The sequence below is a fragment of the Papio anubis genome, chromosome 1 (genome assembly GCF_008728515.1).
Source record: "Papio anubis isolate 15944 chromosome 1, Panubis1.0, whole genome shotgun sequence".
Taxonomy (NCBI): Eukaryota; Metazoa; Chordata; class Mammalia; order Primates; family Cercopithecidae; genus Papio; species Papio anubis.
In genome coordinates, this window is record NC_044976.1 from 146,819,551 (window position 1) to 146,832,389 (window position 12,839).

Consider the following 12,839-nt stretch of genomic DNA (forward strand, 5'->3'; position numbering starts at 1 on the left):
ACAATGTCCTTCAGTTTCATCCATGTTGCACAAATGATAGGATTTCCTACTTTTTAACAGCTAAACAGTGTTCTATTGTACATATACCACATTTTCTTTATCCATTCATCTGCTGATGGACACTTATGTTGATTTTGTACCTTGGCGATTATGAATAATGCTATGATAAACATGGGAATGCAGCTCTTTGATAAAATGATTTTCTTTCTTTGGGGCATACACCCAGCAGTGAGATTGCTGGATCATATGATAGCTCTATTTTTATATTTTTGAGGAACCACAATACTGTTTCCAACAGGGCTGTACTTATACACATTCCCTCCAACAGTGTGTAAGAGTTCCCTTTTCTTCACATCTTCACCAACACTTGTCATTTTTCATCTTTTTTGATAATAGCCATTCTGATAGGGCAAGGTGATATCTCATTGTAGTTTTAACTTGCATTTCCCTAATGATTAGTGGTATTAAGCATATTTTTATATACCTGTCTGTATGTCTTCTTTTGAGAAATGTCTACTCAGATCCTTTGCCTATTTGTTAATTGGGTTATTTGTTTTCTTGCTATCGAGTTCTTCGAGTTCCTTACATATTTTGAATATTAACCCCTTATTAGTGCATGGTTTGCAAATATTTTCTTCTCTTCCTTACATTACCTCTTCATTCTGTTAACTATTTCCTTTGCCATTCAGAAGCTTTTGGTTTGATGTAATTCCATTTGTCTGTTTTTGCTTTCATTTGCCTGTGCTTTGGGGTTCATATACAAAACATTGTCCAGACCAATGTCATGGAGTTTTCCCATGTTTTATTCCAGGGGTTTTACAATTTCAGGTCTTATATTTAAATCTTTAATCCATTTGAGTTAATTTTTATATATTATGTGAAATGAGGGTCTAACTTTATCCTTCTGTATGTGAATATTCCGTTTTCCCAACATCATTTATCAAAGTAACTGGCCCTTTCCTTGTTGTGCATTCTTGGCATCTGTTAAAAATCAGTTGACCATAAATTGGTAGATTTATTTCTAGGCTTTGTATTCTGTTCCACTGGTGTATGTGTCTCTTTTTATGCCAGTACCATGCCGTTTTATAATTACTATAGCTTTATAGTAGATTCTGAAATCAGGGAGTGTGATGCCTTCAGTTTTGCTCTTTTTGCTCAAGATTGCTTATGCGTTCTTATTGCATCCTCTATATCTCTTAACTCTTGTATTTTTCTTTTTTTTTTTGGTCTCCATATGCTCCATGCTCTGAATAGTTTCTTTAGACATACTTTCCAATTCATTAATCCTCTCTTTAGTGTTCAACCTATGAATTGAGTTTTGTATTTCAACTATTATATTTTAGTTGCTAGATCCCTAATTTGTTGTTCTTTGTTTTTATTGACTTTCAGTCATGCAGCTTGTTGCTTTGGGTATTCAGTAAGTTTTGATTATACATACACATTTTGATAGTGAAACTTAGTTTCACTTGATTGTGGGGGCCTAACCTGGAAATGCTTTTCTCTAGAAAGAGGCTAGAGGGATTACTGATCTGAAACCACCTTAGCTTCCTTCCAAGGCTTTTACTTAAGGGAGAGATTTCCAATTGAGACAGAGACCAGGCTCATGATCTCTGCAGTGGTATTGGTATTTGCCTCCAAGCTAAGCCTCAATTTTACGTTTGCTCAGTATTATCGTTTCAGTTCACAGTTATTTTTCTTTGCTTTTACTTGTTCCCCTTGGATCTCATCTAGTTTCTGCTAACCCTTCAATACATTAAAGATCCTTTTTGTAACTTTTTCAGCTCTAACACAACAAAGAATCTACAAGTGCTGTCAACTGAGAGGGAGTCAAAGGTGATAAGAAAGAATTGATGCTCCATGGGCAAAATGATGCCGGGAGCACATGTCTCTGTCACTGAGATTTTTAACAGAGAAGAAAAAATTTCCACCCGCTAACCATGGGCTCATCTAGAAATTAATTATCCATCTCAGGTCATGAATGGATACAGAGTTACCTGCCAAAGACCCCAGAGCCTGTATGGTTTATGTGGAAGCCTCAATTTTATGTGGTTCAGACATCTCAAGCTAAAAAGCTGACATGAAAAATGGCTTAGAACCTGCTAATTCAATCAGATATGATCTGGGGTTATCAAAAATCACTCCATAGAGAGGTAACCACAGCCAGTGCACACAACGGACTAGAGAGGAAATTTTTCCTAGCAAAGTGAGGAATTTAAGGATATAACATGAGGGAGTCTGATATAGAAAAGAAATTCCAAAGACCCAGACCCCAAAAAAAACAGAGAATTCACATCTGAGACACTAGAGGTAAGAGAGAAATTGGAAAGGAGCTTTAAAATAGTTATGTTTAAAATGTTCAATATAATGTTTAGTGACTTACCTGATGTCAGCCCGCTCACAAGTTCAAACCAGACAATCTAAGGGCAGAGTTCACCTTCATAACCAGTATGATATGCTTTCCTGACCTCTCACATTGCGCCTGGATGAAAGGGGCTGACTTCTACAATACTAGCCTATCTTACTCCAATTTTGGAGTTTAGAGCTCTCTCCCTTTAGCTAATATTCTTATAATTGACATCATAATATCATTAAAACAAATTACGGCTGTATTTTCAACTGGACAGAAAGATAAATATGGGTTTCCACCAACAGTGGAAAATTCATCTCTTTATGGAACTTACCTATTATGCTGCTCAGGATGGATGGAAATGCCAAAGGATCACACCCTTATCAGTTCATGGAAAAATCACCAGATGGACTCCTTGTATAAGTAAAACCTGATTACAGCGGGGTGGGAATGAGCAGTCTTCCTGGCTGGATATGGTTTCTTAATTCACATCACATTTGGATTATCATGATAAACAATCAATTTTTTGAACCCAGTTCATTAAACTTCATCAATTATGTGTTTCACTTGTTTTCCTTTATTACATATTTCTAGACTACTATCCTCTCTATGGAACAGTATTGTTCCACAGCTGATCATTTACTTCTCTCTGTTAATTTAAATTTAACACTGCAATACCATCAGTACATTCTGAGAGCCTTAAATTGAGAATCTTTGACATTTTTGAGGCCATCAATACACTGACACCAAGCAGGAGAAAGGCAGTACAGAAAAAGAAAACTACAGATGAATGCTTCTCATGTACATATATGTAGAATTTCTCAACAAAGTATTAGCAAATTTAATCCAACAGTAGGCAAAAAAGGGAAATGTCTTACAGTTAAGTGGGGTTAATCCTGGAAATGGAAGCCTGGCTCAACATTCAAAATTCAATCAATATCATTCACCATACTAACAAGCGATAGGAGAAAAAAAATCACATGATCATATTAAATGAGGCAGGAAAAGCATTTGAAAAAACTGAAACTCATCTATAATAAACACTGTCAGCAAACTAAGAATAAGAGAGAATTTCCTTAACCTGATAAAGAGTATTTATTTAAAAAACTATAGCTAACACATGTAATAATGAAGACTACATCTTTTCCCACCAATATAAGGAAGAACACAAAGACATTTGCTCCCACAACTCCTATTTGGCATAGTACTGAAACCCTAGCCAGTTCAACAAGGTAAGTAAAAGAAATAAAAGGCACACTGACTGGCAATGAAGAAATAAAATTATCCTATTCATAGATGTCATGATTGATATAGAAAAGCTAAATAGTTTTGCAAAAGCCTTCTAGAACTAAGAAATGAGTTTAGCAAATTTATAAGACACATGTCAATATGCAAAAATCCATCCCACATATATGTATATACTAGTAATGAAAATTGGAAACAGACATTTTTCAAAGTTCCATTTATAAGGGCCCAAAAAATGACATGCCTAGATGTTAGTCTAACAAAAGTATGCAAAATCTGGTGGTTTTCAAAAGTAAATCAAAGGAGAGCCAAATAAGAGAAATCAAGGAAGAGCTAAATAACGCTCACTATCTTCTGGAAGGCTCAGTATTGTTTAGATATCATTTTTTTCCAAATTTGTCTATAGATTTAACACTTATCCCAGTTAAAATCCCGGCAGGGTTTTCATAAATACTGTCAAGTTGATTCTAAAATTTGTGTGGAAAGATAAATGACCTAGAAAACATTTTTTTTAAAGAAGAACAAATTTAGAAGATTCACACTACTTGATTTCATGACCTACTCTGAAGTTATATCAGTCAAGACAATATGGTATTAGTGGTACTAAATTATGGTATACAGGTCAACTGATTTTTAGTACAAGTGCAAAGGCAGTTTTATAGAAAAAGGATAATATTTCCAACAGATTGTGTTAATACAATCGGACATTCATATGCCAAAAAAATACATACCTTGACCCACACCTCATATCTTATACAAAATTAACTTGAAGTGAATCACAGATCTAAATGTAAAACACAAAATTACAAATATTCTGAAAAAAGAAAACACAAAAGAAATTTTTCATAAATTTGAATTAGGAAAAAATTCTTAACTATGACACCAAGAGTATGACCCATAAAAGAAAAAAGTTGATCAATTGTACTTCATCAAAACTAAAATCTTTTTCTCCATAAAAGATGGCTAAGGGAATGAAAAACACAACCTAGTGAAAATACCTTAATCACAAATCTAATAAAGGGCTTAAATCCTTAATTTAAAATGAACTCTCGAAACCAACAATAAGAAAGCAAATGTCCAGTAAAAAAAAATAATAATGATGAACGAAACTGGGCAACATAGCCAGACACTGACTCTACAGAAACAAACAAACAAACAAACTAACTAACTAACTAAAAGATTAGCTGGGTATGGTGGTGTGCATCAGTAGTCCCAGCTACTTGGCAGGCTGAGGCAGGAGGATCACTTGAGCCCAGGAGTTACAGGCTGCTGCTGTGAACTATAATTGTTCACTTCACTCCAACCTGGGTGACAGAGTGAGACCCTGTCTCAAAAAAAAAAAAGAAAGAAAAAGAAAAAAGATTTGAACAGATATTTTACTAAAGAAGATAATCAGATTGCAAATAACACATGAAAAGATATTCAACGTGTTAAAACCACAATGAGATTCCACTATACACCTGTTTGAATGGGTAAGAGAAAAAAAAAAACAAACACACATCAATACCAAGCACTGGCAAAAATGTGAAGTAACTAGGACCCTCGCACCCTGCTGGTGGACATACAAAATGGTCAAGCCACTCTGGAAAACAGTTTGGTAGTTTCTTATAAGTTATATGTACATTTATCTTACGATCTTCAATCCCACTCCTAGGTATTTAGAAGAACGAAAACTCGCATTTATACAAAAAAACTATGTTCAGAGCACATTATGTTAAGAGCAGCATTGTTCCTAATCATTAAAAACTGGAAACAGCCTGAACGTTCTTCACTGGTGTTTTATTGTACCAGAATTTCTCTGGTACAACAAAATACTTCTCAGCAATAAAAAGAAACCAACTACTGATATACACACAACAACAACAAGGATGAATGTAAATGCATTCCTCTAAGTGAAAAAAAGTCAGACTTAAGGCCGGGCGCGGTGACTCACGCCTGTAGTCCCAGCACTTTAGGAGGCCAAGGCGGGTGGATCATGAGGTCAGGAGATCAAGACAGTCCTGACCAACATGGGGAAATCTGTCTCTACTAAAAACACAAAAAAAATAGCTGGGCGTGGTAGCACGTGCCTGTAGTCCCAGCTACTCGGGAGGCTAAAGCAGAAGAATCACTTTAACCCAGGAGGCAGAGGTTGCAGTGAGCCGAGATGGCGCCACTGCACTCCACTTCTGCCTGGGCAACAGAGTGAGACTCCATCTCAAAAAAAAAAAAAAAAAAAAAAAAGTTCAGACTCAAGGCCGGGCATGGTGACTCAGGCCTGTAATCCCAGCACTCTGGGAGGCCAAGGCATGTAGATTGCTTGAGTCCAGGAATTTGAGACCAGCCTGGGCAACATAGCAAAACCTCATCTCTACTAAAAATATAACAAAGTAGCCAATGTGGTGGTGCGTGCCTGTAATCCCAGCTACTCGGGAAGCTGAGATGGGAGAATCATCTGAGCCCAGGAGGTCGAGGATGCAGTGATCCAAGGCAGTGCCACTGCACTCCAGCCTGGACAACCAGTGTGAGACCCTGCCTCAACAAAAAAAGAAATCAGACTCAAAAGATTGTAAACGGTATGATTTCATTTATACTAAAATTCTGGAAAAGGCAAAACTATAAAGACAAAAAACAAATAAATTGTCCCAAGAGTTTGCGATAGGAGAGGTTTTGACCACAAAGGGGCAGCACAAAGGAATGTTTTTGGGGTGAAGGAACGGTTCTATATCTTGATCGTGGTTACAAGACTCTATATCAAAACTCAAAGAACTATACGCACAAAAAATAGTGAATTTTACTTGATGTAAATTTAAAAGTAACTTAAATATATATTTAATACAATATTATATATATTTTATTATTCTGTTTACATTATGTAATGTATAATGTATATTAGTTAATATAAAGTAACTTAAATATATATGTATACAAACATATACACACACAAAAAAACAAAAAACAAAAATCTGTGTCCTATGAACAGAAAATTCTACGCTGAGGGAGTGAGGTTCCTATACCCTTCTCAAAATTAAAACCAACCTTAAAAACACGAAGGAAAAGAAGTGAGAACTCAGGCTCACACTACTCAGAACTCTTGAAAGCCAAGGTATGAAAAGTTGCTGGCTGCTTTTTACACATTGCAGTTCAATTCACCTTGACCTCTTACCTCGGGTTTCGAAAGAACAAAAACAGCCTAATGGAAACAAAACACTTTGGCGTCAGGATATTTAATGACTTGTAATCGCACCTCTATTAGCTCTGCTGCACTTATCTAACCTTAGAGTCTGTTTCTCTCACAGGAGGGAGGAATAATAAGGATAATACAGTCTGAGCTACGCACATGTCTTCTCTAAGATTCATTCAATGAAATTCAAAATGCATCTAAGCCCTCTATTCTGTGATTTCCTGTTTAAGCCTACATTCTTATGAAATGCCACCAATCGGAAGCATTGTACAGAATGCGTAATGTTAAGCTTTTAAATGAAAAGAAAATTAAAAACTGAACTAAAAGAATATTGCAAATACATAGCTACTCATGTAAAAAATTCAACACTTCTCTTCTAAATAACCTGGTGGCTAACTGGTGAAAAACATCTGGACCTGCTGCTTCATAGTTTAATGTTTTTCTCTTGCACCTGGCTGACACTCTCATTCATACCAAGGAAGATATTTGATTACTAGACTCAAATCAACAGATGTAACTGTGCCCCAAGCCTCAAAATCTATTCCTATTAAGAGGTAGTTTATCAGCTTTTGAGGAACTGTGAAGCATTGTTTTAGCTGATGTTGTCACTGTTAATTTGAGACACACACACATAAAATACAGTTGTCCAAGTCCATGTTATCTCAGCAGCCAGGAAAGGTAGCCAAGAGCACATTTGCAACTGACTCCTTCGTAAAATGAAAAATATAATAGAATAAATATGAATACCTTCATTTCTTGAAGTGTCTGGGATATACTTATAGTAGAGAAGACAGAGAATTCCAGACACTCAGGTTTTTCTGCGTACCTAATTGGGCCTGTACTCAAGTATACTATATCTTTTTTTGTGCCAGATTGCTTGGTCCTCTGTGGATGACACAATATAAAGTAAGAGTTAATTAGTTCTCAAGTTTAAGACCACTATTAAAGCATTAGAGAAGCAGGTGAATCATATTTTTCTGGATAAAAATCAGAGATGGCCATAAGACTCTTAAACAAATTATACTAGATGCAAAGTCTCATTACTCCATGTCCATTTTCATTGGACAACTCTGCTTAATTTCTGGGTTTATTATTCACATTATGCAGCAAATGAAGTAAACATAGCTTCTCTCTCCACTTCAAAGTGAGATATAATGAATGATACATACATATGTAAATGGTTTTGTAAAGAAAATGGCACTATATCTGTGCAAGCTATTATTTTCTTTAATAGCTGCTGCTGACACTCCCATTACATGGTAATTTTCCAGATAGCAAATCTAACAGCTAGATTGTTATTTCATATCTGTGATGTGTACACGCTGCTTAAGCCAGTTTCAGTAGTAGTGTAAAAACAGTGGTTCTACCCAAGTGCTTTGCATATATGTTTGGAACAAATTGACACAATAAACTAAAACATCAAAATACACTCCCCACCTAATACTGATTTTTGCAGACACCATAGAAAGCTACCATGGGAGACATTTTAAAGATGAACAGTTTCAGCACTTCAACTTTCAAAAAAAAAACATTTCTTCTGAGAATGACTGTTGGCTACAGTGGCTTTTCTGAGATGATTAGACATGGTTATATACCAAAGATGAAAGGGAAAATCAATTAGCAATGGCCAATCCGGTGTTTCCACTGTCTTAATCATCAAGGACTATAGAATGGCAAATCAAATTGATTTAGATCACCTACACATCTAAAGCATCTAAAGCAAAAAGAACACATTACTTTCTTTTTCAAAAAAAAAATGCATTCTGATTGACTTACCATTTTTTACTGAATGTGTAGATTTGATTTACAGTTTTCTATTAGAAATCCAGTAGGTGGAGAATAGATATTTCTGTTGAGTTGCAGCTTTGAATAGTATTGAGCACAAATGAGGAATTTAGGTTACTTTAAACAGCTAGAATTTCTTGGGCCTCAAAGTTAGGAAGGTCCCTAAAGCCCATGTAGTTTAACCATCTTATCGCATGCTTACTATCTACCAAAAAGTTGACATTAATTATCTCATTTAATCTTCACAAAAAGTAGAGGAGGGGAGAACTATTAATCCTGTTTTATATATGGGGAACCACAATCTTGGTAGTTAGGTAATTTGCCCAAGGTCACTCTGTTTATAAGTAGGGCGTCTGGAATTCCATCACTAATTTGACTCAAAATACGTGCTTATTCCTCCTTGCTGAGCCTCCTTATCTACAACATTTCACTAGTGGCAGGGAACTCATTCCTCCTGGTGCAACAAATTTTTAGATAGCTCTGGCTATAGATATTTTTATGTCAAACAAGTAACCAGAAAAAAAATATAGCATGCCATAAAAACTAAAGTTATCATTTGTCATCAATAACTACATCCTAATCCTGCTTGTGGGAGGACCTAAACCTACACTTTTCCTTTTGAAGACAATCCTCAAAATCATAATCATTCTACCATACCTTACTTGGCTTTCAATTATAATCAGATGGCTTCCTTTTCCTTAAAAAAAAAAAAAAGACTTAGGACTTCTGTAATACTACGTCATTTCTTGATCAAGTTCCCAGAATTTTGCATAATAAATCCAGATGCTTTTAGCCTGAAAAAGTGTTCATGCAGATTATCAACCAACTTCCTAATTCTTAAAAGAACTTCCAAGCTATTCCTATAGAATGCCTTGTTTTAATTAGAATTGCATCTGAAAGATTTGCCTGGATTATTTTATCTGTAAATAGACTGAACAGAACTGTTAATGGGATAATTTAAATTTATCTATTGTTATATGTGATGTTATATACATTTACATAATATAAACTTATCCAACATTAACCTTATATCCAATGTTATAGATGATTGTCCAAAAGTAGTTTACCTTAATGATAACTGTTGCTTAGTTGAAGTTGAGGTCAGTTTCTACCCAAAGGATTTCACCACTACTTCTAATCAGATGCAATCAAATCACATATACAGCATTTTTGTTTCCTACTTATGGTAGCAGAAGGACATGTGTTCAGTTTAGCACATGTCTATACTAAGTAACATGAGAAGAAATTAGAGTACTAGAACAGTGTTAGCTGGCACACGATAAGATGGAGATGGCATCTGTAGCTTGACCTACTCTCTCCAGCTCTCTCCATACCTTTTGTTTCTCTTCTGCCACTCTAGAAATTTGGCTCCAGGAGCTACTCAATTTAACTCCAAGAGCCTTTTGATCGCTCACCTTCACCTCTGAGTTTATTTTCATGCCCCTTGGACCTAAAAAGTAGTCTTCTTCCCATGAGGACTTGGCCAGTGTCTTGTCCAACCCATCAACCTTCAGCAAAGGGGGCTCCAGAAGTGCTGATTCCAAGTCCCAATGCCACAAACCAGAATCTGGACATGACATACTAATTGGAAATAAGCATATATATATACATAGAATTGTTCCCAAATAATATGTGGAACAAATTCTTCTGTGTTTCAAGAGAAAAACAACCAAGAATAGCAATTAACCAGAAATTTGATTTTTGAGGAAATTCCTTATTGAAAAAAAGTGATATAATGTAATGCCATTATTATATAATTCTTGTTAAACAGAATTCAATCACACTCAAAGATAAATTCATAAAATTAAACCCTGCTGTAAAATGATTACTGTACCGTGTCCTATTACCCAACACCAGCATTTATTCAGCATTCAAAAAATATTTATTTAGTACATACTATATGACAGGCACCCTAAAGATGGACTTTGCTACATTTAATATGTACATAGGATTATGGTTTTGATGAGTTTTATTCACATTTCTAAGACCACAACAGTATTCTTGTGAGGTAAGAAGTCTTACATAGAGACATCTAAATGATTTCAAATAAAACTACTTGCTAAATAAACTATGGAAATGTAAAAAGAACTTAGGTCTTAGTTCTCAAGATTTAAACTATAGTACCTTTTCTTCCCCATTTCCAAGATTCTAAGCCACCTCTTTCCCACTATATACATGAGATTCCCTCAGGAAATAACTAATATTCTAAGTAAACTACAAATAATATGTGTAAATCTGTATATGAACAAATTGATTACAGGACTAACCACAGCATGAAAGCAAAGTAAACATAAATTACCAGAATCTAAATGCAATGGAATTTGTAGATACACATGTTGATCAATTTTTACATTGCCAGAAGTAATACATCACAAATAAAAGCCTGATGTAACATGCCTGTTGTATAAAACATGCCCGAATTAACGTGCAATTTATTTTGGTGTTGCAAGGTCATGGAAAAAATTCCAGAAACTAACCCTCTGTTGGAACCACCCAATGAGTTTAATTATAGACTTTTATATAATGAAGACTCCTTACATCAAATACTTGCTTGGAAATCTACTCAGCATAATCTAGAAATTTTGAAAACAAATAAGGTACTTGATCATTGCAAAGATACTCACAGTAGAAATTCCTTTTTGCTCGTGGGTTCATCATTTGGTGATGTTTTCATCAGGAGTCATCATGCTTTTGATCTTTAATGCCGTTCTTCCTCCAAGGTTTCTTGTCCGTAATTTCCAAAACAGAGTCACTTGTACTAACAAGCCATCGTCCCATACTGTTTCCTTTTTGTGTGTGAATGTTACCCTGTAGATCAGTTTCCTGTACAAAAACACTCAAAATGAACAAACTCTGCTGTATGCAAGTGAAATGTGCTACTCAAATCCTCTGTTTTTAGAGTTTGGTTCAGGAAGAAATTCCCTGATTAAAATGAAGAACTATATCCCAGTTGTTCCAGAGAATTTAAAAGACAGAAGTTTCTTCCTTATGAATGAGTGTATCAAAGTTGCCAGCGTCACTTATTCTCACAAGTTTGTGGCTCAAGCATTTATACATGAAGCATCCATGTACTGTGTGCAGGCTAAAGACTCTCCCAATTGCTACAGTAACAATATCCCAACTATATTTTCAAATCAGGCTTAGTATGCTTTGAAGTACATAATGTTTTCCATTCCTGAAAGGACAAAGAGATCTGCATTGTCAAAGTTTATTTTTAAGCTCATGTGCTTGCTAAGTGCAGTGGCAAACCGGCTTGGCTTTCCGTGCCTGTAGTACCATTGCTGGAACCTATTAATGCAAACAGATGAATCGTTGGCTGCGTTCCACATAGGCTTTTATTTTTTATCTTACCTTATCTAAATTGCATTGATTATCATTTTTTAAATCAGAAATGTTATCAGTTTTCTGAGCATGCTTGTTTTATCAGTATAGAAGTCATGTAAAAAAGTCAAATAAGAGGAAAGTTTTAAATAGCTTTTGCTGAGATAAGAAAGTTAGTAATTAGAGGTAGATTCTGCCTCTGGAAGAAGTTTGAGGGACATTTGGAGACAGTAAAAACAACAGCAAATATTAAATTAAGAAACGAAAGATGAATAAAAGAGACAGAAGAGAAGAGAAAAAGAGAGACAGCAAAAGTGAGAGCAACACAGAGAGATAGAGAGGCCTTGACTATTAGCAATAATTTTTCACATATTTTCTTATTGTTGCTCTGGTTTGTATAACCCCCTACCAGTCTGCTCAACCCACCAAATTTAGCCACATGTCATCTAATACCAGACTAAGACTTGTGGAAACACATTATTGCTCTATTAAAGCCATAACAAAATACAGTTGAACATTAGGTAGTGGGGTAGCCCTGAAGTAGTAATACAATCTGTATGATGGAATTTCTAGCCCGAATTTTAAACATCTGGTTTTGATATGCTAATGAATGTGATAATGTACATTAAATACCAGAGTTCAAGTAATATAATCCTTCCATCTGACTGAAATAATGAAGATTTTTCAGATCATATGAGAAATAGACACTTATTTTTGTGCAAATGCAAAAAATTACTCTCCTATGGGCACACACTCATGTGCGCGCACACACACACGCGCACACAAGACACAGCAATAGCACATAAACTGTCAGCTGTCTTTTTCCAATAATAGGTTTTTACTAGACCCTTCCTGTGCCTTCTTTTCTGGACACTCCTTTACTCAATTGTACTAATTTGTGGGAAATTTGGCTGAGATTGAGAGGAATGGAAAGAGAATTGAAAAATAATAATAAGACCTGGACCAGAGATATGAACC

General features: G+C 35.4%; 1 protein-coding gene across 1 annotated transcript in view; it reads right to left on the reverse strand.

Moving 5' to 3' along the window:
• Positions 1 to 12,110, reverse strand: part of KCNK2 (potassium two pore domain channel subfamily K member 2) — a 231,229-nt gene extending 219,119 nt beyond the window's left edge. Inside the window, exon 1 of the mRNA XM_017949549.3 lies at positions 11,165 to 12,110. Coding sequence (XP_017805038.2) covers positions 11,165 to 11,198 — 34 coding nt within the window. The 5' untranslated portion in view covers positions 11,199 to 12,110. The remainder of the gene's footprint in view (positions 1 to 11,164) is intronic.
• Positions 12,111 to 12,839: the final 729 nt, after the last annotated feature.